General features: G+C 50.4%; 1 protein-coding gene across 2 annotated transcripts in view; it reads right to left on the reverse strand.

The window, feature by feature from the left end:
* Positions 1 to 26274, reverse strand: part of LOC147608161 (uncharacterized) — a 67298-nt gene that overhangs the window by 13029 nt on the left and 27995 nt on the right. Inside the window, exons 2-4 of one of the 2 annotated variants that reach the window (XM_086789595.1) lie at positions 3104 to 3231; positions 2875 to 2978; positions 2541 to 2628 (exon numbers count right to left, since the gene is read on the reverse strand). In XM_086789595.1, the coding sequence (XP_086645721.1) occupies positions 2541 to 2628; positions 2875 to 2978; positions 3104 to 3231 (320 nt within the window). Of the gene's footprint in view, positions 1 to 2540; positions 2668 to 2874; positions 2979 to 3103; positions 3232 to 26274 lie in introns of both variants that reach the window. The other variant, XM_086789594.1, reaches the window with a different exon arrangement.

A 26274-nucleotide genomic window follows, 5' to 3' on the forward strand; every position in this document is an offset into this window, starting at 1 on the left:
TGTACCAACTTCTGTACTTGTTGTACCTGATGTACCAACCACCGTACCGGCTGTACCAACCACTGTACCTGCTGTTCCAGCCACTGTACCGGCTGTACCAGCCATTGTACCTGCTGTACCGGCTGAATGGAGAGTTGTACTTACTATACCCTCTCTATTGCATGAAGACCCGTGGTTTTTGGGGAAGAATCAGTACCCACACGGAGGTATATGGATTATATTGTTGGCTCGGCATTTCTACAGCCTATGTTCCGGCTTGGTTGCCTCGTGTTGGGCTGTGTTATGGCATTTGTATATGGATAATCCGGCATCTCCCGTGGGGAGAGTAAGGCCCTCAAAGCTTGTACATGATATTATTCTCCTTGGGTAATAAAATACTCCAAGGGGGAGATCGGCCCATTCCGGCCTCTATGCGGTGTCACACGTGCAAGCTCCATTTTCAGCATTTGTGGATGTTTTGTCCAGCTTTATGTTTTATGCAAAGTGATGATGGATATGTGTTAAGGCTGTGGCCATGCTGTGGCCATGTTTAAATGTTTTAATATGCATTGATGGTATCAACAAGTGTCTCAAAGGCCCTAGTCCCCCAGGCACCCGCCAGCGCCCATACCGCTGCTCCATACATCAATGCCGGTGTTGACTAATGTGTCAAATAGCCACCCCTTCGTCCGAGGCTCCTGAAAATGCGCCTGGTGGCACTGTCTCTCTAGCATAGCCAATGCTGTATATCCCCGTGTCAATCTAGCTCTGGCTGCTGAACCCATGGTGAAGCGAGTGGCTGCTGCTGCTGCAGAGAAGGTAACCCCTAGGTACACGTATGATGTCACCACCTCCACCTGGTGTCCTGCGAGAGTCAATGTCAACTGACTCCTGCCCTGTCTCGATGTATGAAAGACCATAACCTTGGTTTTCCCAAGGTTCACAGTAAGACCTCCCTGGGTGAAAAAATCATCGAGTGCATGTAGATGCTGCTGTAGACCACCTAGAGACTCAGACACTAATACAATATCATCAGCATAAAGCATAATATGTACTAAGGTACCTGCTAAATCAACCCCATCTCTCTCTCCCCGTGTAATGAAGTCAGCCACCTCATCAATGTATAACCCAAATAGCGTGGGGGAAAGTGGGCATCCTTGCTTCACACCAATGGTGCTAGCAATAGTCTCGGACATACCTCCTGGACATCTGACTCGCCCACAAAACTGCTCATATAATGCATAGATGCCCCATGTCATATCTGCTGGTATGCCAAGAGACTGCAGGCGCTGAAAGAGCCTCTCTCGTGGTACTGTGTCAAATGCCTTGCGGAAATCCACAAAGCAGCAATAGAGCTTTCTCTTCCTCACTCTGGCCTGATCAATCATACATCTCAAAGTGAATACATGGTCAGTGGTAGAGAAAGCTCTCCTGAAGCCTACCTGCCCTAATGAGCGTAAACCTGCTCGCTCAGCATATAAGCTAAGCTCTTGCTCCAACACTGCACCATAGAGTTTGGCCAGCACGTGGCCAACCATAACCATCCTGTAGTTGCTCGGATCGAGCATATCCCGTGTTTTGTGAATCGGCACAATGGTGTGCATCGTCCACTCCGCAGGCAAACCCTCTGCTACTAGTGCCCTGTTAAACAGGTGTGCAAGAAAAGGAGCCAAAGAATCTACTGCATATATGAGATGCTCACCCTGCAGGCCCGTATGGTCGGCGGCCCATCCATGCTGTAGGCAGCGGATAGCTTCTTGTACCATCGAGTGGGTAAAGAAGCTAGCTGTGGTAGGTCGAGGCTCCTGTGGTGGCTGAGGTATAGGTGGCTGCTGTGGGGCATGGTATAGGCCCTCTGCATATGTGTGCCATGTCTGTGGGTCTGCAATAGGTGTCGGTGTCCGGGGCTCTCTGAAGTGCCGCCATGAGACAGGGCTATCTCTACTCATGAAGAAATGAAAGATCTCTAGCTCCTGTATCTCTGCAAAGGCCCGCCTTTTGCGGCGAGTAAGTCTCCTCATCTCTCTCCTCAACTCCTACTCTGTGATGGCTCCCAAGGCTCTCTGTATGCGGAGCCGTGAGTATAGGGCTCTGCACTCGTCATCGTACCATCTGTTCTGGGGCATAGTCCCAGATCTCGCAGGCTCTCCTGAGAAAGAGAGGTGAACTGTAGAGGTGTTGACAGTGGCAAGCGAGAGAAACAAGTAATTGCATGGCACAATGATTATTGATTAGCTTGATGTGAAGGATCATCAAGTACAATAATGCACTTTTATAGGCTTGGGAGCCTTATCTTTTGACTAAGTCACACACTCAGCAATAACACATAGCAAAGCTTATGACATCATTGCTTATGACATTCACACATAATATCTAGCCATAAGAGGCTGTTCACACACACACACACACTGACACCTTTAGGGGCTGTTTCACACATGAGACTCTGAATACCCGACCCACGACATCCATGACAGGCTCTACAGAAATATCATACAATAAAAGACAGCAGTAATCCCAATCTTTCTAATTTTAAAAGTAAAGATGTTTGAAGCTTGCCGCACCTTTCAAATCAGGTGTCCTTTCCACCTTTGTTTTGTTCAACCTGTTGACAACTTCGTTGATACGCTTCTCAACCCTCACTGTTCGCACCTGGGACCATAGCCATGTCTTCAAAGCTGTTTTACCTCCCTAAAAACTAGAGTTTAGTAGCACAAAATTAGCAGTGCTGTAATCAACAGCTACTCTGTCTTAAAGTGTTTACAGACAAGCCCAAGCCCATATGCTGGACGGGGAAGATTCCCCATCCAAGTCTGACGAGCAGTCAAGAAGGGTCCATCAGCCTGAGCATACAAGTGTCTGCAAAGGGCCTTAAAAGACCTAATACTACTCACTTACAAGTTTGGGATTGTGAAAGCCAACTTGGCCGACATCCATGGATGCAGTCTTCCTCAGGTTGGACCAAGGTGTATAAACAACATCCAGATTGTTCAGTTTGTTGCCTGCACAAAAACGAACTTCTCAAAAAGAAACCCATCTCTCCTTTCTATTAGTTCAAGCTCCCATATCACTCTATTCACATTAAGCAGACAGAAGCTTTGTGCGTGACCGGAAATGAGAGAATCACCTTGAATTGAGTTGGCTTTCACAAGCTGCGCACAATCCTCTAGAAGTTCTGGACTAATGTTATCCATAGTCTGTCCCTTGTGCAACCTTACATAGACATGTGCAGAGGATAGCTTGTCTACATGAAACCTGCCTAACCAAGAGCAGCAAGTCAGAAACTGTGTAGCTCCTTGTAGCAAAAACTTCAAGGTAAGACTAACAATCTTGACTTGCCATTAAATCAAAGTAGGAAGTTGTGTGTGTACTGCTATTAACTCAAAAACACATCACATGCGAACAAGTATGCTATGACTTGTGTATGTAAAGCATGTGAATCAAATAATTGCAAGCACAGCCTTTTGAAAAACTGATTAGGAATTCATCAGCATTCTTATTCAGTCCCTACTGCGGGCATGTACCCCCTGTTCCTGATGTGAAGCCTTTAAACTGCTATTCCATGTTCTGCCATTTGTTTAACTTAAAAAAACTTGCTTTTTAGACACGACTTCAGACATGTGATTTTATGGTGGGTAGCACATTAAGCAGAAGTGACTGAGACATAAGAATGCACATAGATGATGTAGAAGCATGCCTGTAAAAGGTTTCCGAGTCCTTAAGGCAAATGCCTATGAGGATGACAGGCTAGGACAAGAGGGAAGGCAGCTGGACAACAATGGCCTGAGGTTTCATCACGGAAAACAAGGAGCCAGTGAAGAGCAGTCTTGGGGGCCTGTTTAGGGGCTAATTAATCGGCAGCTCTGTTACAACCCTGTGTTTTTCTCTTGCCATTATGCAAGTGTGCACGGGGACATGGTGGACAGTGTGAATGGCATCAGTTTGGGGGTCAAAGAGAACTAAAAGAATTATTAAAGTCCCTTTCATAACCCACGTGCGGGGAGGGGACAAAGGTTTAAAAACCTCTAAAAATAAAAGAAACCCCCTTTTGGAAAGGAATCGTGGCCATATGCTATTATGGGGGCCCCATGCTCTTTTTGGGGGGAGATCCTTTTTATGGAGAAGTCGGGCTTCAGCTTATGTGTGCTTTTCCTGGCAGGTAGGGCTGGAAGCTTGACGTGTGTGCTTTTTCTCTTGGTGGGGCTGAAGGGCTGAAGCGGCAGCACGTGCTCTCTCTCGCTTGGCACACGGGCAGGCTGGACTGTGCACAGGGCTGAACTCATGCTGTCCACGCTTTTTGGAGAGAGGTTGGCCACAGCAGAACTACAGGAGTGCTTTCTCTTTGGAAGGGCTGGCGGGCTGGCCTGCAGGAATTGCAGGGCTGAACAGCACGTTTCTGGATTCCCTCTCTCTGGTGAAAAGCGGGTAGCACTGCAGGGAGGACTGGTCGGGAAGATGCAGCAGATATACGTGCTATTCTCCTGGGAGGACTGGCGGGTTGGTCGAGTTGCAAATGGTTGTAGGAGGGAAAGCGCAGGACTGCAGGTCCCTATGCTTCTCTCTCTTCGCCAGCAGGTCGGGCTGCAGGAAGCGCAGAGCTGATATCTCTCTCTCAGTGGGTCTGGAGATCAGCGCCTATTTTCACATATGGGCAGGAGACAGTGGAGTATGTTGACTCATACACATATCTTGGAGTGGTGTTCACTGGGCCCACATTTTCCATGAGGGGGGCAGCAGAGGCCAGATTGACTAGAGGATATGCAGCACTAGGAGGTCTAGAGAGGATGTGTCATGGCCCTGTGAAAATGGAACAGTACAAGTGTGGGCATGGTGGTTGCAGAGTCAGAATATTTTATGATTCACATGGGGGGTGCCCGGACAGAGTTTAAGATGTGTGGACATCCCTAGGTGTGAAGGGGGGGAACTAGAAACATTAAGTTTTAATGTTTATTGAAGTTTGCCCCTAGGCCTTAGTGGCCCTAGGAACTTATTAAAGTTTGGGGCCCTAGGGATTAATTTGGGGGAGAGTCACTCCACTTTTGGAGTAAGTGTATCTCTCTCTTCTCTCTCTCTCTCTAGCTTTTGGACAAGAGGGAATCGTGGAGTTACTTGAAGCGCATGTACTCAAGCGTGGAGAAGTGGAAGGAGAAGGGCGACTGCTGAAGACTCTTTGCTGCAGTTTTCCCTGTGCAAACCAGCCGTACAGCCTGTACGGACAGGCTGCAGGCACTTCCTTGGTCCACGCTACACACAGGCGGCTGTTAATTGCTGCTGGATTCTCTGCGCACAGGTCTGGTCAGGCTGTACCAGCAGGTACAACAGCAGTACAGTACTGTACGGCTGCCGTACAGTGTATGGACAGCCAGGTACATCAAGTACAGTTGCTGCAGGCTGCTGCAGGTGGCGTAAACTGGCTGGACAGGACTGTAAACTCAGATACAGGCAGGTAGAAGAGTGGACAGTGGACTGTTTGTGCAAGTACAACTCCTGGCACGTATCCCGAGGCGGTACAGACGGGTACAGTGCTGATTTTCAGATCTGTATTTTCAAGGACAACATAAGAGTGGACATCAGGAGGAGGATACAAGCAAGTACAAGCACACGTGTGAAGCAGGGTTGTGGATACAAGTGCCTGCAAGTACAGATTGGTGCTGTTGCTTCCTCCAGTGTTGTTTCACGAGCTGAACTTGGTAAGCTCTGTTTCTGTTCATCTATCTCTCTTTCTACTGCTTGATGTCTGTTGCAGATATGTGTTATCTGGCCCCTTGTGAGAGGAGGGGTATGGCAGATTGACAAGGGTTGAGACAGAGTTTGGACAGCACATGTGTGTTTGAGCTGAGAAGATGTATCATGCACTTGAGTTATGCCAGATGTATGCCCATGGCTGGCCTGCTTAGTGATCTTGGCTGATCAGAGGGAGGCACAGTGTGTTGTTTGAAGACACAGATCTGTGTGCATAGATCCTCTGTGCTGAGAAGGATTTGTGGGCCGTCAGATTGGACTTACAGGTGTAAACTCTTGGCTGGTCTTTGTGTTGTACTCAGCCATTCATATTATTATAATTGAATAAAGAAATACCGCAAGGGGCGCCAAGCTTTGGGGCCAACAGGTGTCGCTGTGTTTTCAGATTTGGGCACTCTAGCTCCAATCTGTGTTTTGTTTCTCATCTAGACTACAAGTGGACGGGTGATTGCTTCTACCGCACTCTGGTTTTCTATCAGGGGCCGGTTTCAAGGTTCCGTCCCCGGGACCAATCATCAACTTTCTGAAGGGGGTGAGCTCGTGGTTGCTTTGAAGAAAGCCATCGCTGAAAATTCAGCAATCATGTCTGATACAGAGGAAGAGTACTTCTATCATGAAGAAGAAGAGCAAGAGACTTCTCCTGAAAGAGATGTATCTGAGGATATTTTTGCAGGAGAACAGGCTGCAGATGTTGAGCCTTATGAGGATGTAACACAGCCAGAAGATGTGCATGGTAAAGAGGATGATGATGCTCGGTTCAAAGATCGCTTGGCTAGTGTTATGGATACTTTTATGCAGCTCACACAAAGCGAGAGATTTGCTGAATTTTTGAGATCTCGCACAGAGCCCCAGAAAAAGAAGAAGAAGGTTCGTTCGAAGAATCTTCCTCAGGGTCATAGTGGTGCCATCCCACAGGAACCATCTTTTGGCCAGTTTCCGAATATGCAGCATGCTTATGGTGCAAACTCTCAGAGTTCCTTCTATGGACAGCCACCTATTCCTCAGCAGAACATGCATCCAGGTTATTTTGGTGGTGGCTCGGTGTTTCAATCCATGACTGGGGGTTATCCTCAGGGAGGCATGGGTATGTATGGGCCTTTTGGAGCCAATTTTCAGCCTGGCATGCAAGGGAATATGTATGGTGGTATGCAGTCCGGTATGGCTGGAAATATGTTTGCAGGCATGCAACCTGGGATGCAAGGCAATATGTTTGGTGGCATGCAGCCAGGTATGCATAATGGAATGTTTGGAAACATGGCTGGAATGTATGGTATGCCTGGTGTGGGAATGGGAAATGTTGATCCAATGATGGGTATGAATGTTGGGGGCAGCAATCTCACGAAACCACTTCCATATGATAATCTAACGCCTATGGGAAAGGCGAAGGATTACAAGGAAGGGGGAGCTGCAGTGAAGTTTGACACTTTCAGTGGGGCCAAGGATAAATTGAAGGCACTTACCTTTTTACAGCAGTTTGATGCTGCTTTTTCTGGTGGGAATTATACAGAGTCCTCTAAGGTGAGGAAAGCTCCCACTTTTCTCAAGGGCAATGCTTTGCAGTGGTGGTCTACTCTTCTTTTGCAGGGCATAGCACCCACCACATGGGTCCAATTCAAACAGGTTTTCTCTTCCGTATGGCTCACATCTACATTTGAGGTGGATGTTATGACCGCATGGCACAAGCTGGATGCTTCAAAGTGTGATAGTTTGGAGGATTATAACAAGAAGTTTTGGGAAGCTCTACTCCCAGTGACTTCTTATCGTGCCGTGCCATTATCTGAGCAGGTTGAGAAATATTGTTGTGGGCTGCCCAAGGAGGTACGAGATTATTGTATAAAGACAAGAGTAACGAACATGTCACAGATGATTGAAAATGCTATGACAGCTAATGCGTTACTCACAGGTGGTTCATCTGGATTTAAAGGCAGTAAGAAATTGGGCAAGAAAGCTGAAAAATTTGCGCATGCTTCTCGTGATGCTAAAGGGTCTACAGAGACAAAGTATAAGAAGTTGCCAATGCCCAAAAGGACTTCTGAGGAAAGACAAGCTTTGAGAGATGCTCAAAAGTGTTTTTACTGTACTGAAGAGGGGCATATGTCATTCAATTGTCCCAAAAGAACGTCCAAAAAGGATCCTGACAATAAAGGAGAGCCCAAGCCAAAGAAACCAAAGCCTTCTGCAGGCTTAGTTCTTGATCTTGTGGGGGAGCAGCTAGGTGGTGAAGCTACAGAGTTGTGCAGGGCATGGGGCAAAGTGAGAGATCAGAATGCTTTGATCTTCTTTGACACAGGTGCTAGAGCCAACTTCATTTCACCAGATTTGGCTAGCCGATTGGGGATTCGCGCGGAGGAGATGGGGCCGTTACATGAGGCTAATATGGCTTGTCCAGGGTATGCAGAACCCGTTACTCCTATCATTGGGAAGCTTCGGCTTCACTTGCAGGGTTATGTGGACAGCGAGGAGTTCTTCATCATGCCTTCGGATGGCTGTGATGTTTTGTTGGGGATGCCATGGTGCCACAGGGCACATGCGGTGGTGGATACTTACAATAGGAAAATTACTTTGACTCATAGAGGGAAAGAGCATGTATTGGATGTAAAACTCAAAGGGGAATCTGTTCCTATTGTATCCGCTTCAGCGATTTCATCAGTAATGAAAAAGCATCTTTCCGCGTATTTGATTCATGTTAAGGATGCACAGGATGATGAGTCTAAGTCTAATTTGTCTATGTTAGATAAGGACAGGGCTGATTTCTTAAGTGGGTTTCAAGACTGTTTTTCCGAGTCATTGCCAGGAGAATTACCTCCTGAGAGGCCAGAAGATCATGCCATAGATCTGATTCCTGGTAGTACTCCACCGAATAGACCGCCGTACCGTGTTAGCGCAGCCCAACAGGAAGAGATTATGAGTCAGGTGCAGGAGCTTCTAAATAAGGGGTTGATTCAGCCTAGCTCATCACCCTTTTGCTCACCTGTGCTCTTAGTGCAGAAGAAGGATGGTTCTTGGCGCATGTGTATAGATTACAGGGCGCTGAATAAGAATACCATCAAGAATCGATTCCCCATACCGAGGATCGATGACATCTTGGACCGCTTACAGGGCTCCACAGTTTTTAGTCGTATTGACTTGAAAAGCGGGTATCATCAGATACGCATTAGACCCGAGGATGTGCATAAGACAGCATTCCGAACCACGTTTGGGTTGTATGAGTTCTTGGTTATGCCCTTTGGTTTGACAAATGCGCCTGCCACATTTAACAGAATGATGGACAGGATTTTCAGGCCTCATAGAGAGTTTGTGGGCACATTCTTTGATGATATGATTGTGCATTCACAAACTGAGGAAGAGCATAGAAGGCATTTGGCCATTGTGTTTGCAGAACTCAGAAACCATAGATTGGTGGTTAATGGCAAGAAGAGTGAGTTCTTTTTGCAGGAGATACATTTCTTGGGGCATATTGTGTCTGGTCATGGAGTCCGTATGGATCCAGCAAAGGTGGAAGCAATACTTAATTGGCCAGCTTTGAGGACCGTGCATGATGTACGCAGCTTTCTAGGATTGTGTTCCTATTACAGGCGTTACATATGGCACTTTGCTGAAATTGCTTCGCCTCTTCATGCTTTGATGAAGAAAGCAACTCCGTTTAGATGGGCTGATCGGGAAATTACAGCATTCAAAAAGCTCAAAGAAAAGCTTCCAGCAAAGGTGGAAGCAATACTTAATTGGCCAGCTTTGAGGACCGTGCATGATGTACGCAGCTTTCTAGGATTGTGTTCCTATTACAGGCGTTACATATGGCACTTTGCTGAAATTGCTTCGCCTCTTCATGCTTTGATGAAGAAAGCAACTCCGTTTAGATGGGCTGATCGGGAAATTACAGCATTCAAAAAGCTCAAAGAAAAGCTTACTTCGGACCCAGTATTGGTGTTACCGGACCTCCGAAAGGCTTTTGTTGTCCAGTGTGATGCATGTGGAAGTAGCATTGGTGCAGTTCTCATGCAAGAGGGACATGTGATAGCCTATGAGAGTAGAGTTTTGCAAGATGCCGAGAAGCATTTACAGGTGTATGAGAAAGAGATGTTGGCTGTAATTCACGCTCTTTCTACTTGGAAACACTACTTGCTTGGGGCTGATTTTACTGTACAGACAGATCATCAGACCTTGCGTTGTTTCCTCACGCAGACTAAGCTTTCAGAGAAGCATATGCGTTGGGCAAACTTTTTGTCAATGTTTCACTTCCAGATTGTGCATGTGGAAGGCAAAAAGAATGTAGTGGCAGATGCTTTGTCACGCAAGCCACAGGTCTCTGCAGTTTCACTTGCTTATCATCATGAGCTTGATGAAATGAAAGAGCAGTATGCCCATGATGAGGATTTTGAAAGGTTGTATGATCAGATGTCTGAGGGTCAGCGGCATGAGCATTACACTCTCAGAGATGGGTTTTTATTGATGCATGGCAGACTGTGTGTTACCAGGCCATTGCGACTCAAGGTTATGATTGAAAGTCATGCTCCACCGTATGCAGGTCATAGAGCTATTGACGCCACGGTCAAAGCAGTGGAGACTTTCTTTTATTGGCCAACCTTGAGAAGAGATGTTGATGCCTTTGTGAGGCAATGCATCGTATGTCAGAAGGTAAAGTTTGACCCTCAGAAGACACCAGGGTTATTACAGCCTTTACCTATTCCGGATAGACCTTGGGAGAGCATTGCCATGGATTTTGTATTTGATCTTCCATGGACGCAAACGGGAAATGATGGCATCTGGACTATCATATGCAGGTTCAGTAAGCAGGCTCATTTCATTCCCGTGCGGAAGACAATTAAAGTGGATCATATGGTGAAGTTGTTCATGGCGAACATCTTCAAGTATCATGGCTTGCCTACGTCTATCATTAGTGACCGTGATCCACGGATGACGAGTTTGTTTTGGAGAGGGTTGTTTGACAACATGGGTACAACTCTCAAGTTTTCATCGTCATTTCATCCACAGACAGATGGTCAGTCAGAAGAGGCTAATTCTACAGTGTTGGATCTTCTCAAGTGTTATGTGTCAGAGCACAAGCAACAATGGGAAAAGTATCTTCCTTTGGTGGAGTTTGCATATAACAACACTGTACATAGCTCAACAGGCAAGGCGTCTTTTGAGATTGTAGAAGGAGGGAAGAAAGTACCACCCATTTTGCATACAAAGGATAAGATCTTTGAGGCTGATCAGTATGTGGAGAGCTTGGATGAAGCTTATCGGAGAGTTAAGTTGGCCCTCCAGAAAACTCAGCAGAAGCAAAAGAAAGCCGCAGACCGTCACAGACGTGATTTACAGTTTGCATTGGGTGATTGGGTTCTTTTGCGTTTTGAAAAGGCTAGACTCAAGAAAATGAAGGGTAAAGAGCGCTTATTCCCTAAGTTGAGCATGCGATATTATGGACCTTTTCAAGTTTTGGAAAAGATTGGTGAGGTAACCTATCGTTTGAAGTTACCAGATCACTGGAGGATTCACAATGCTTTTCACGTGAGTCTTCTTAGACCTTTCTGTGGGGATGTGCCTGAGGATGTATCAGATGAGGCTCAGCCGGAAGTTGAGGAACTTGATGAGGTTCTGATTCCAGAGCAGATACTAGCACATAAAGAAAGGAAGGTACGAGGTAAAGTTTCCCGTCGCTATCTTGTGAAGTTCAAGAACTATTCACCGATGGATGCGAAGTGGATGGAGGAAGGTGACTTAACAGATTCACCTCAGGTTTTGCAGCTTTATCTCGATGCCTTTGAGTTAGAGCCGACTCTTATTGTGGCTCATTCAGGTTCAGCAGAGCATGGGTTTGGAGCATTACCTGATGCTCAAGAGGGGGGTAGCACCTCCACTCCCTTGATACAGACAGGCTCAGATGACATCTAGAGGTCGCTTGGTGCAGTTTTTCACTCACCCGAAGGTACTGAGGCTGACAGTACATCTGTTTATGGGACTTCTATGATATATGTGTACTAGTCACATGGAGATTTTTGTGGATATGTATGGTTCACAGTGGTATACAACTTGGACTATTACTATGCCATTGGTTTGCAGTGAATGTTGATACATGTGTATGGCTCAGAGAGATTGGGACGCTGATCTTGCCATATTGTATATTTCACTTTGGATATTTTGATGCATCACCAGAATGCAATCGAGGACGCTTGCCATTTTTCAAGAGGGGGGTATGTCATGGCCCTGTGAAAATGGAACAGTACAAGTGTGGGCATGGTGGTTGCAGAGTCAGAATATTTTATGATTCACATGGGGGGTGCCCGGACAGAGTTTAAGATGTGTGGACATCCCTAGGTGTGAAGGGGGGGAACTAGAAACATTAAGTTTTAATGTTTATTGAAGTTTGCCCCTAGGCCTTAGTGGCCCTAGGAACTTATTAAAGTTTGGGGCCCTAGGGATTAATTTGGGGGAGAGTCACTCCACTTTTGGAGTAAGTGTATCTCTCTCTTCTCTCTCTCTCTCTAGCTTTTGGACAAGAGGGAATCGTGGAGTTACTTGAAGCGCATGTACTCAAGCGTGGAGAAGTGGAAGGAGAAGGGCGACTGCTGAAGACTCTTTGCTGCAGTTTTCCCTGTGCAAACCAGCCGTACAGCCTGTACGGACAGGCTGCAGGCACTTCCTTGGTCCACGCTACACACAGGCGGCTGTTAATTGCTGCTGGATTCTCTGCGCACAGGTCTGGTCAGGCTGTACCAGCAGGTACAACAGCAGTACAGTACTGTACGGCTGCCGTACAGTGTACGGACAGCCAGGTACAGCAAGTACAGTTGCTGCAGGCTGCTGCAGGTGGCGTAAACTGGCTGGACAGGACTGTAAACTCAGATACAGGCAGGTAGAAGAGTGGACAGTGGACGGTTTGTGCAAGTACAACTCCTGGCACGTATCCCGAGGCGGTACAGACGGGTACAGTGCTGATTTTCAGATCTGTATTTTCAAGGACAGCATAAGAGTGGACATCAGGAGGAGGATACAAGCAAGTACAAGCACACGTGTGAAGCAGGGTTGTGGATACAAGTGCCTGCAAGTACAGATTGGTGCTGTTGCTTCCTCCAGTGTTGTTTCACGAGCTGAACTTGGTAAGCTCTGTTTCTGTTCATCTATCTCTCTTTCTACTGCTTGATGTCTGTTGCAGATATGTGTTATCTGGCCCCTTGTGAGAGGAGGGGTATGGCAGATTGACAAGGGTTGAGACAGAGTTTGGACAGCACATGTGTGTTTGAGCTGAGAAGATGTATCATGCACTTGAGTTATGCCAGATGTATGCCCATGGCTGGCCTGCTTAGTGATCTTGGCTGATCAGAGGGAGGCACAGTGTGTTGTTTGAAGACACAGATCTGTGTGCATAGATCCTCTGTGCTGGGAAGGATTTGTGGGCCGTCAGATTGGACTTACAGGTGTAAACTCTTGGCTGGTCTTTGTGTTGTACTCAGCCATTCATATTATTATAATTGAATAAAGAAATACCGCAAGGGGCGCCAAGCTTTGGGGCCAACAGGTGTCGCTGTGTTTTCAGATTTGGGCACTCTAGCTCCAATCTGTGTTTTGTTTCTCATCTAGACTACAAGTGGACGGGTGATTGCTTCTACCGCACTCTGGTTTTCTATCAGAGGCCGGTTTCAGGATGTGCTCACAGGTACAGTTTCAGGAGCCACACCCTAAGCTGTGGCTTTTTGACACGCTGGTCACATCGGCTATGCTATATGGAGTACAGATCTGGGGGCCTAGCCTAGATCGTCACAGTCAATCAGGACCCACATACGATGGATGGAGAACGATGGAGAGACCACTTGTGTCCATGATCTCCAGGATGATTCGGGCTAAGGCCTCAATACCCCATGAGATTATCAGAGCCGAGATGGGAGCACCACCGATAATAGTCAAGGCTCTTGCCAAATCAGTGTCCTTCATTCATAGCACCTGGGAGCTTCCCCGACACCGGTATGCACGACTTGCTTTAGAGTCCTCTCATCAGCTAGCCATGGAGGGAGACACTTCATGTTGGTATGCGCAGATAGCATCCTGGTTTGAGCTCCACGGGTTCAGTTTAGACAGACTTCCACCCTTCCAATACTCTCTGGAGGCACCCTCTCTCACCTTGACACATTCTGAGATTAGTAGAGTCATCAGACAAGACCTCATTATAATTGGACACTAGGAGGACATGGCTAGAGCCCTCAGAGGAGTTGGGGACGAAGATGGCTTTCTATAGAGACCATCTTCTCCGCACCACTGAGGATGGCTTTATACTTAGACCGAGCTACATGGATACCCATCTGTCTCATGGATTGAGGTGCGCCATTGGGCAGATCCACACCTCTTCACATCAGTTAGAGATAGAGACAGGCAGATTTAGAGGCATACCTCCAGGGGACCGGATTTGTCAGATTTCTTGGATAGAGCCAGAGACGGAGGAGCACTACATCTGTCGCTGCACAGCATATTATGAGATTCGAGGGCGCTACCATTGCCTTTTCAGAGAGGGATTTGGACCACTAGCTATAGTCATGGACTATTGTGATCAGCGATGCTTGGGTTTTTATCTCCTGGAGATCCGCAAGCTCAGAGAGTCCATTATCAGGAGCAGACGCCCGACTGGTAGGGAGTCCACACAGAGACAGATTATTGACTTCTTTAGAGGGACTACCCGGGAGGACACACAGCCGACAGCCCAACAATGGGCACCCCGTGGGACTCTAGTTGAGAGAGCTATCCAATTGGGCAGATCTAGACGCTCGAGGGTTCGCAGATCCTCACATTGGAGACCGTGCCTACACCGGAGGATTCAAAGCATCATTGCGAGGCATCGGACTCGTCTTACCAGACATCTCACTATGTCAGATATCCAGGCCATCCGGCAGAGACCCATGCTAGAGCTCCTAGGATGATTACCACTCCAACCATATACTGTTGTACTCACTGTCACTTTTGTACTCCCCCATATTCATGTATTCATGTATTCATGTATCCATGTACTCATGTACCCCATTTTGACTAGTAGTTGTTCACATGTCCCATGCCATGCGGATTGCAATTGGCCAGATACGGGTTTCATCCCACCGTCTTAGAGTGGATACAGGTAGAGCTGAGCGCATCTTCAAAGCCAAGAAGCTCAGACGGAGACCCAGAGAGGAGAGGATCTACCGACTATGCCACACAGAGGTTGAGACGGAGGAGCATTACATATGCCGCTGCCCAATATACTATGAGATCCGCGGGAGGTTTCACTGTCTATTTCATGAGGGATTCGGTCCACTCTCCAGGATCATTGACTTCCAGGACCAACGTTGCCTGGGCCTCTTCCTGCTGGAGCTCTGCAGACACACGGACACCTTCTTGAGAGAGCCTCGGCCCCAGCCACCCCGCCCCCTCCCTCGCCAGCCAACCATCACCAGTTTCTTCCGGACCCAAGACGTGGAGGGCACCGACATAGTGGATCTTGTGGACCCTCCACGTGCTGGTCTGGACCTACCTCACCAGAGAGGAGTTACCTCGGACCGAGCCTCTACCCAACACCCTCGACCTCGGCGTCGGCCATGATCACCTCATCAGCTCCAGATCCAGGACATGCTCCACCACCATCGAGCTACCTTTCCACGTGACATAGCTGAGGGAGACCTCTCAGCCATACTCATCAGCCCCATGCTTGATATTTTGGAGAGTGGTATACCATCTACACGGAGCTGACGTTGCTCCCATGTTTTTATGTTCTTAGTATTCCATGATGAGTTTCCATGGACAGTTTTGTATCACCCCAATGAGATAGCTATGTTTATGTTTTCTTTCTGTTTTATTTTCCATTCCATGATGAGATATGCCATGGACATTATTGTATCACTTTGGTCTCATAGGCACATTGGGTCTTTAGTAGACGCTTAATATATCTTTCTTTCTTTCTCTCTTAATTGTGGAAGGCGACGCATGACTACTCTCTCTCTTGAGCAGTCAGGTCAGCAGGCATTGCAGCTAGCCCCAGAGTACAGCCGCACCAGAGGTACACTGATTGATCGGGCTATAGAGCTGGGGCGGTCCAGGCGCCCCAAGATGAGAGGCCCATCTCGACACCGGCGGAGACTACAACAGAGGATCAGGATCATACTAGCACGGCATGGGAGACGTCCAGTCAGAGTACTCACCATGGAGGACATTGAGGATATCCGCCATCGACCGATGAGAGACATCTTTGGATAGTGATGTGTATGATGCTTACCTTTGTTGCTGGAGTTTTCCTCCTAGATGTTATCCATTAGGCGTTCCTGGTACCGTACTTTTCCTCAGTTGTTTCAGTTTCAGTTAGTTGTTTAGTTGTTTTTAGCTTTCCTTACACAGACATTGTATCAGATCCACCAATTGTTGTAACCTTTTTGGTCTCATAGGTCATTTTGGCCTTTTGAAGACGTTAATATATCATTTCATTTCTCTCTCTCTCTCTCTCTCTCTCTCTCTCTCTCTCTCTCTCTCTCTCTCTCTCTCTCTCTTCGCTGTTCCCTGTTCGCTTCGCGTCTCTGTGCGTAGCCGCTGCCTTCGCCCCCGCTCGCCGCCGGCTTCGCTTCGCGCCTCTGTGCGTAGCCGCTGCCTTCGCCCCTGCTCGCCGCCCTCTCTCCCGTTTCTCTCTCTCTTCAAACCTGGGTCGCCTCCCTCCCGCCTGCTGACCTCTGTCGCCTCCCTCTCTCGCTTCGAACCTGGGTTGCCTCCCTCCTGCCTTCTTGAGAGAGCCTCGGCCCCAACCACCCCGCCCCCTCCCTCACCAGCCAACCATCACCAGTTTCTTCCGGACCCAAGACGTGGAGGACACCGACAGAGTGGATCTTGTGGACCCTCCACGTGCTGGTCTGGACCTACCTCACCAGAGAGGAGTTACCTCGGACCGAGCCTCTGCCCGACACCCTCGACCCCCGTGTCGGCCATGATCACCTCATCAGCTCCAGATCCAAGACATGCTCCACCACCATCGAGCTACCTTTCCACGTGACATAGCTGAGGGAGACCTCTCAGCCATACTCATCAGCCCCATGCTTGATATTTTGGAGAGTGGTATATCACCCCAATGAGATAGCTATGTTTATGTTTTCTTTCTGTTTTATTTTCCATTCCATGATGAGATATGCCATGGACATTATTGTATCACTTTGGTCTCATAGGCCCATTGGGTCTTTAGTAGACGCTTAATATATCTTTCTTTCTTTCTCTCTTAATTGTGGAAGGCGGCGCATGACTACTCTCTCTCTCTCTCTCTCTCTCTCTCTCTCTCTCTCTCTCTCTCTCTCTCCGTTGTTCCCTGTTCGCTTCGCGTCTCTGTGCGTAGCCGCTGCCTTCGCCCCCGCTCACCGCCGGCTTCGCTTCGCGCCTCTGTGCGTAGCCGCTGCCTTCGCCCCTGCTCGCCGCCCTCTCCCGTTTCTCTCTCGCTTCGAACCTGGGTCGCCTCCCTCCCGCCTGCTGACCTCTGTCGCCTCCCTCTCTCGCTTCGAACCTGGGTCGCCTCCCTCCCGCCTGCTGACCTCTGTCGCCTCCCTCTCTCGCTTCGAACCTAGGTCGCCTCCCTCTCCCGCCTGCTGACTCGCCCCTCTTTCCCCTTTCCCCACCCACGCACCCACCGACCCACCCACCCACCCACCCACCCTTGCTCAGGCCCCCAAGGCAGCAACATAACTCTCTTTCTCTCTCTCTCTCCCCCGCCTACTGCCTATCTTTCTCTCTCTTCGCAACAGCCCCCTCTGGCCTCTCTCTCTGTGGGAAGCGCTCAAGACAAGCACAGAGCTCTTCCTATGGCCAAGGGTTAATTAATTTTTAACCCGAAACCAGCCTTTTTCAGCCCAAGACAAGATGGAGAGGATGGACATTGAAGACCTGATCAAGGCAGCCATCCAACAACACAAGAAAGAGATGGACAATGCAATTAATATGGTCAACCGGAGCCTTCTTGACAAAGTCAAGAAGCTTGAAGCGCAGATAGCAGCCCAAGATGCAGAGATCGCAAATCTCAAGATAGAGATAGAAGAAGCATGTGCTCAACATAAGCTCGAGGAAGGTGAAATTCAGCCCGTCATGATGGAGGAGCTGAACACCATCAAGGCCCAAGTGAGAACACTTCAAGAGGGAGAAGAAACGAAAGCCCGGGAGACCTCCTCGTGGGTGGAGGTGCTCACGAAGACGCAAAAGCAAGTAGATAAAGCGGAGAAATGGATAGAAGTGGTCAAGAAAGGTAAGAACAAGGAGGCCGAAAGCACATCTACCTCGAAGATTATCAACCTAACCATTGAGGAGGAACAAAGAAGAAAGATAAGGGAACTTAATGTGCGGATTACGGGGCTTAAGGACGGTGACAATGTAGAGGAGGAAGCCAAAGATTTATACACACGCATGGGCATTTCGAGGCCTACACACACGGGGGCTTGGAGAGTGGGCAAGAAAGACACGAATGGAGGAGAGAGCTCTCATTTTACGCTTTCCCACCTTGGAGGCCAAGAACGATTTCTTGGCCAAGCGCTCCGCCCTTAAGAAAACGGGCATCTTTTTAGGAGATGACCTCACCTTGGCACAGCTAGCACATATGAGGGAGTGCATGCCGAGATTAGGGCAGCCAGAGAAAAAGGGAAGCTAGCATTTTATAGAGGAGGCAGAGTGGTGATACTAGAGAGACGCACCACCTGACGGTGCAAGACCTATGGGACCAGTCTAAGACTTGCAGTATGGAACTGCAATGGAGCATTGAGACTGGATGTGGGGGCCTTTGAGGATAGCTTCAGAGATAGGGACATCATCTTCTACTCAGAGACACATCAGGCCCCAGGCAACACATTACCGAGAGTGGCGGGATACAGATGGAGACGACTTGTAGACAGGAGGCCCGTTCGAAGCATGGTGGTCGCGGATCCGGAGGAGTTGCAGTTCTTTTTAGAGAGGAGCTTCAGCCACTCATCCATGTTATGCGCCGTGATGAGAGTGCGAGGTACATGTGGGTCAGAGTGAGGGTAGACCCCTATACATTGCTATATGTTACTTCCCACCCAGCACATCTCATTATGCAGCACCCAAGGGGCAATCTCGATATATGATTCTAGATAAGGACATATGGGAGTTCTCCAGGGAGGGAGATGTTATCATACTTGGGGACTTTAATGCTCGAACGACTCAGTACCGAACCTCCTTCTTTCACACTTCGGAGGAGATGTTGAGAGAGAGAGATGTGGAGGAGATGTGTTTGACCCGGAGATCACAGGATGAGGTGGAGTGTGCTGAGTATGGGAGATACCTCTTGGAGATGGGGACTGCACATGGGCTGGCCATTTTAAATGGCCTAGAGAGGTATCCACTTGCCAGTGGCTTTACTTGCTTTCCACACAGACATGGGGCTAGCACAGTGGATTATGTTTTAGCCTCGCCAACCTTCATCCCGAGTATCCAGGATTTTGCGATTGGCCCCAGGCCCATCGGAGTTACGGTGGATCATGCACTTCTCTCCTTTACGGTGGATTTCCACTACAGTACCCACCAAGTTGGGCAGTCCTCCTATCACCCGAGATATACCTTCTGTAGAGAGACTGATGGAGTATACACCGCAGAGATCTACAGCTTGTTGAGTGCAGAGGATCCACACAGGCCATTAGCAGAGCTCACACAAATCCTGACATAGGCTTTACATACAGCTGCAGCGACGGCCTTCCCACACACGCAGCCCACAGTACGACCACGTCCTGGGAGCATGCCCCAGAATAGTTGGTATGATGATGACTATAGGGAGCTCAGAGCCCGGCTACAGAGAGAGGTGGCCACAGGTGTTACTACATATAGCAGTCACGCATCATCTTCCGATCCCTCATTCGGCGGAAGAAGAGAGCATTCTTAGCTCGGCTGGAGAGAGATATCTATCAGTTGTTTTTGAGTCAGGATTTTGGGGAGGCCTGGAGATTGCTAAGAGTGCACCGGCCATTACCTCTCCAGATACATGGGGCGAGTATGCAGCCTCCCTCTACACAATACCAGAGCAGCCACCACTACCAAACCCTCCAGACCCTTGTCCAACCACTTCTACCTTCTTCATAGCAGAGATGGTAAGGAGGACCATCAACAGATTGCATACAGGGAGGGCACAGGATCATGAGGGCATTGTAGCCGAGCATTTCATACATGCTAGAGATATGATTGCAGACTTGCTAGCTCTCATGTTTAATAGAGCCATGTGTGAGGGGTTTCCTGGGACTTGGAGTACTTCCACGATTGTGCTGGTACTCAAGTCTGGAGATCCGAGCCTGCCGACTAACTACCGCAACATTATGATTGGTCACTTGCTGGCCAAGCTATATGCCTCTACTCTTGAGCATGAGTTGAGCAGATGGGCAAAGAGACAAGGGGTCCGAGCTCAGGGACAGGCCGGTTTCAGGAGGAGATTCTCTACTTTGGATCATATCTTTACCCTCAGGGCTATCATTGAGGAGGGCAGAGCACATGGGAGGAGGATCTACTGTGGCTTTGTGGATTTCCGCAAGGCCTTCGACACAATGCGCAGGCTGCAAGACTTGGGGGTTCCATTCATTTGGGGTATTATGGCACTTTATGATACAGTAGTTGGGCAGGTGCGGACTTCAGAGGGTCTCTCCCAGCCAGTACACTCCACTATAGGGGTAAAACAGGGCTGCCCGCTCTCTCCGACTCTATTTGGACTACACATTGATGAGATCTCTAATTATATTTGGACACGAGGAGACATAGGAGCCCAGTTGGCTGGCACTTGGATACCTCTGCTCTTATATGCTGATGATATTGTGCTTATAGCAGACTCACCAGAGGGTATACAGAGGCACTTGGATACTTTACATGCTTATGCACAGGACAATGGGCTCTCAGTTAACCTTGGTAAGACCAAGGTTATGGTGTTTAACACTACAGCTCAGTGGGTCTGGAGATCAGCGCCTATTTTCACATATGGGGAGGAGACAATGGAGTATGTTGACTCATACACATATCTTGGAGTGGTGTTCACTGGGCCCACATTTTCCATGAGGGGGGCAGCAGAGGCCAGATTGACTAGAGGATATGCAGCACTAGGAGGTCTAGAGAGGATGTGCTCACACGTATAGTTTCAGGAGCCACACACTAAGCTGTGGCTTTTTGATACGCTGGTCACATCGGCTATGCTACATGGAGTACAGATCTGGGGGCCTAGCCTAGATCGTCACAATTGATCAGGACGCACATACGATGGATGGAGATCGATGGAGAGACCACTTGTGTCCATGATCTCCAGGATGATTCGGGCTAAGGCCTCGGTACCCCATGAGATTATCCGAGCCGAGATGGGAGCACCACCAATCGTAGTAGAGGCTCTTGCCAGATCAGTGTCCTTCATTCATAGCACCTGGGAGCGCCTCAAGGGATGCATAAGGATCATGCCACTCGTACTCCCCTGGGTCCCACTGTAGCCGGGCCAAGGGGCGCGCTGCATATGCCCATATGCGCCAATCCGGGAGCACATCAACAGGGTCGGGGTCAATATGCCACTTCCGAGAAGCGGCGGCCACTACCTGTATCCTCTGAAAGGTGCACTCTGCAACCAAAGGCGACTCCACCTCCACTCTCTGAAGTCTGCCCTCATCTTGAATTTCATAGTAGAGGCATCTGCCATCCTCAGTGCAAGCTCTGACAGCAATCAGGATCTCCAACTGAGTAAAGGCTCCCATCCACCGTGGGGCCACTGGTTCGAAAGGCGTGAACCACTCCTCTGTGAGTGCCTCCTGAATATCATCCCCCCTCTGAAGAGACTCAGCCTCTCCACCTGGATCTCCTCTGGGAGACTGTAGAAGGTCTGCCAGTCTCCAAAACTGCGTGCTGGGCCTGCCGCTAAAGGTCCCCAGGCTAGACGAGGCCGAGAACCCAGCATATGACCCTGCTCTATGCGAACCGCTGGGCTCCAGATGAGCGGCTGTCTGGCCCGCTCCTCAACACAAGAAGGAGGTCGCTGAGAGAGCCCCGATCTCAGCAGCTCCCAAGCTCTCAGGATACTCAAAGCAAATCTGTCCTCCCATCCTCTACTGAGGCCTGTCCTCCTCATCTCTATGAAGATCCAGCGAATCTCTGGTGCCCAAGTGCCCCCTGCTGGGGGAGCCCGAGCTTGCAGCCGCTGCAAGAGAAGCTCTTTCCAAGGCTCAGCGCCTGGAAGCAGCCCCCGAACAATAAGCTTCCCCAATAAGGCTCTACTCTGATCGACTGGATCTATAATACCCAAGCCTCCTTGAGCCAGCGGAAGTGTAATAACTGCCCATGCAACCTTTGCCCGGACTCGCTGACCGTCCCGCCCAGACCAAAGAAAGCTCCTGATCAGCCTCTGTACCTGGCTGATGCAAGAGCTCGAGAAGATCCAGCAAGACGTAATGTACCACATGGTCGCTAGCAGCACCCTATTTGCCACCACCACCCTCCCAGCCAAGGATAGTCGAGCTGTACTCCAATACAAAAGCTTCTTCCGAATGCTCAGAAGAAGCGGGGCAATCTGCTGCTTAGGTGACAAATCCAGTCCAATCTGGCATCCCAAATACCGCACTGCTGTGCCAGGAGGAATCCATCTAAAACCGGGGTCCGGGCTCCATGCCGGAGTGGGAGCACTACTGATCCAAAAGGCCACTGTCTTGCGCCAATTGATCAATGCTCCCGAAGCTGCACTAAAAACCTGGAGCGACTGCTCTACCCGAAGAAGATTTGCCTCTTGGCCATGCAAAAATAAGCCCATGTCGTCTGCAAACTCAGCATCGAGCAGGTCCTCCCCCCCGGACTGGGAGCTGGAGTCCTCTCAAACCAACCTCCTCTGCCGTCAAATACATGCTCATAGCCTCCGCAAAGAAGAGAAAAAGAAAAGGGGCGAGGGGACACCCCTGCCGGACTGATCTGACCAGCTCAAAACTCGGCCCCCGTCCTCCTGCAATCAAAACCTGGCTACGAGCTGTGGAATACAAAGCCGCCACCCCTCTGATCCATCCTGGCTCAAAGCCCAGGCGAAGCATAGTGCCCTCTAAGAAACTCCAATCAACTCTATCGTATGCCTTCTCAAAATCGAGAAGCATCACGACCAAGTCCTCGCCAAGAAATCTAGCTCGGGCCGTCGCCTCCCAGAAAGTAAAGATGTTGTCAAGGATACTGCGCTCCTTGATGAACCCTGTCTGGGTAGCATGAATCAACTCCCCCAAAAAGGGCTGGATTCTCAAACTCAAGGCCTTTGCCAAGACCTTGTAGACAGTGTTGAGAATCGTAATAGGCCTCCAATGCCGAATATCATCTGATACTCCCTCCCCCTAGGGGATAAGAAAGATCAAGCCCTCTGAAAAGCTCTGTGGCATCACCCCAGTGTCCAAAACATACTGAAAGCCCCTGCGGAGGACTGGCCCCAAAAGGTCCCAATAGCGCATAAAAAAGGCCGGCGTCAGTCCGTCCTCCCCTGGGCAACTATGTCGCGGCAGGACCCTCAAGGCCTCGGCAAGCTCAATCTCTGAAAGAGGCGCACCAAGAACTGTACGCATACGATCTGTGACCCTCCTCTGCACATGGGCCCACACAGTCTGTCTGCAAGCATCTCTGTCCTCAGTGGCTGGCTCCGCTGAAAGCAGGTCTCTATAAAATGCAGTGGCAATGGCTCTGATCTCCCCGGGCTCAATAGCTACCGAACCATCCGGTCTACCAAGCTGACGGACTCCTGCCCGAGCATGGCGGGGTCCAGTGATCTCAAAAAACTCCCCAGTCAGTCTATCACCAAGCTACGTCCACTGAGAGGCCTGACGACGATAGTAAAACTCATGTCTCTGCTCCTCTGCCTCTCTAACCTCCTGGCGTGCCTGGCTCAGCTGTGACGCCACCCACTCACATGCAGGCTGCTGCTCCTGCAGGTGCTGTAGCGAAGCAAGGCTGCGTCTCAGCCGATGCTCCCGCTCGCGAATCTCTCCCAGCCGTGTCAGAGCTGCAGCGTGCAGAAAAGAGCTAAGCTCGATGAGTCCCTGGGCACACTGGCCTGCTGCATCCTGGTCAGAGCACTGACTATCATGCCAGATCCTCTCAATGTCCTCAGCGAGACGGGGATCTGTAAGTACCCTCTCTGGGATCCTCAACTGCAAGCTGGGCTCCCGTGTCCTCTCCTCCAATGTCAGGATAACTGGCGCATGATCTGAAAATGAGGTGCCAGCGAGAATGCCGACGGAGCCCCCTCGCTCCCCTAACCAGTCGCCCACATAAAAGCGATCAATCCGTGATAGATTAGTCCCTCCCTGTCGGCGATCCTACCGAGAGAAACTAAGACTGTCCTGAGAGCGGGAGAAGGCCCCATGCTGCCATGCATCAGTGATCCTCAGTGACATGCAAAACTGTCTCAGCCGTGCGGCGGGCCTTCGCAAGCGGCTTGGATGGAGAGTAGTCCCCATCCGAGCGACTGCAAATCTGCCCACCCGGTGTACTGCAAGAATCACGGATCAGGCGCCAGTGGCTGTGGCCCATGGCGACTGCCTCCCGCTCTGACAGAGCAACCTCGTGTATACATACATATCCAGGGTCGCGTGCTAAGTCAGCCACTATACGCACGACCAAATGACGAATCCCAGAGGCATCCACACTCCCGGGATCCAAGAAAAAATGAGCCAACTCCCAGAGCCAGCCTATCACATCTGTCACCTCCAGATCGCTCACATGATGAGAAAACTCAACTGCCTGAGTCTTCAAAGTGCTAAGAGCGAGCTCTAGAGTCCACTCCCGGTAGCAAGGGCCACATAGAGGGAACGAGAAGGCCACCGCTGAATCAAGTGCCTCCTCCCCGCGGGCCGGAGGTATCACTACATGAACTCGAATGGGTGCTGGCTCATGGGGGCCCTCTGCTCCAAAAAGCCGAGTGAAGGCGTAATCGAAAGCCTCCGATCGCTGTCTAACACCGAGGCGACTCAGTCGACTGCGGATAGATGATATCCGTGAAGCCCGAATCGGCATGGTAGGTCTCCTCTGTGGTGCGCGAGCGAGGTCGGTGCTCAGCGCCCTCCGGACTGCGGGCGAACGCCAAGGGACTGCCAGGGTCTCCCGGGAAGGCGAGGCAGGAGGGGGGGGAGGAGGGGGGGGGCGAGGGGGGTGGAGAGGGAGCCGCTGCCGAAACCGGAGCGGGGACGGGAGGAGGCGAAGGTGGAAGCGAGGCGGTGGGAGGAGACGGGGGTGGGGGTGGGGGTGGGGGTGGGGGTGCGAAGAGGGGGTGCTGGCATCTCCTGGTCCTCAGTCGTCGCTGCAGGTGTCTCCTCCTGGAGGGGAGCAAAGCTGTTCCTCACGGAAACCCAGTGAGGCTGAGACTGTGGCTGCTACTGCAGCGGTCTCTAGGCGTGCTGCTGTGGCTGTCTCCCTCGGCGGCGCCCCTGTCCAGGCTGCCACTCCGAGGTCTCTGTGGCCTGAGCAGGTGTCCCGGAGGCAGCCTGCCGTGCCGCATCAGTGGGCGGGCCATCAGGGGCCTGCTGCTGTGGTGAGGGTCGAGGTCTCCTGCGAGGGCAGGCCTTGGCCAGATGACCGACCTGCCTGCATATGAAGCACTGGTTCGGGAGCCTCGAGAACTCCACTCTCTGATCAATCCATCCCCCCCCTATCCTAGGTAGCTGAATGACCTTAGGAAGGGAGGAGACACCAAAACTCTGACGGAGGGTAGCCCAGCTGCTCTCGCCACCACTGAAGCTGCTGTGGGGCCAGTCTCTAGTACCGAGCCCACCAATGCTCCTAGCCGAGAGAGGAGTGGAAGATACTCCCGACGAAGTCCAGGGAAGCAAACTGTAACATGAAAAAGGCGCTCTCCCTGCTCAGCCGCTGCTGGGTCAAAGCCGTGCTGCCAAGGTCTAAAAAAAGCCCGAGCACCCCTGATGTCAAGGGGACTCATGGCAAGGACCTTGGCCACGCTCTGGGCGGTCTCGAACTCGATCTGATAATGTCCACGGCCCAGTAGCTGTACGTCCAGGATCTTGCCCACATCTGCAAGAAGGCGAGCCTGGAGAAGATCCCGGATCTCCCCTCTGCTGGGGCGAGTGCCGACTATACGGCAGATGGTGGAATGAGCCTGGAGGCGTTCCACCTCTGCGGTGAGGCTCGCTTCCTCTTCCGGCGAAAGAGAAAGCCTGATGGGGGTGTCCTCAGGGGCGGGCGAGGGGGCTGCGGATGAGTCCCTCTGAGGCGGGGCGGGAGGAGTCTCCATCAGAGTCTGAAGCTAAGGCGAAGTCGAGGCGAAAGCGGAAATCCTGCAAGAAACGAGCTGCACACGGAGAGGCGGAAGACGAAGGCCGAAGAAAAAAAAGAAAAAAGAACCCCCTGGGGACGGAAGTCAGCAAGAAAGGGGAAGGGGGGGGTGAAATGGTGACGGAGAAGCCCTAAGGGGGGGGCGGAAGCTACATGCAAGAGAGGCGGAGAGGAGAAATGCTGGCGGAGGGGGGGGTCAGGGCGCTGCAGAGGTGAGGTGGGCACGAAGGAGGGGGGGGGGCGGGAAGGCAAGAAGGCGAGGAGGGGGGGCGAGAAGGCGAGGAGGGGGGCGCAGCAGCGAGGGAGGGT

This window comes from Cibotium barometz, chromosome 54, assembly GCF_041138505.1.
Source record: "Cibotium barometz isolate CiBa-2024 chromosome 54, ASM4113850v1, whole genome shotgun sequence".
Lineage (NCBI taxonomy): Eukaryota > Viridiplantae > Streptophyta > Polypodiopsida > Cyatheales > Cibotiaceae > Cibotium > Cibotium barometz.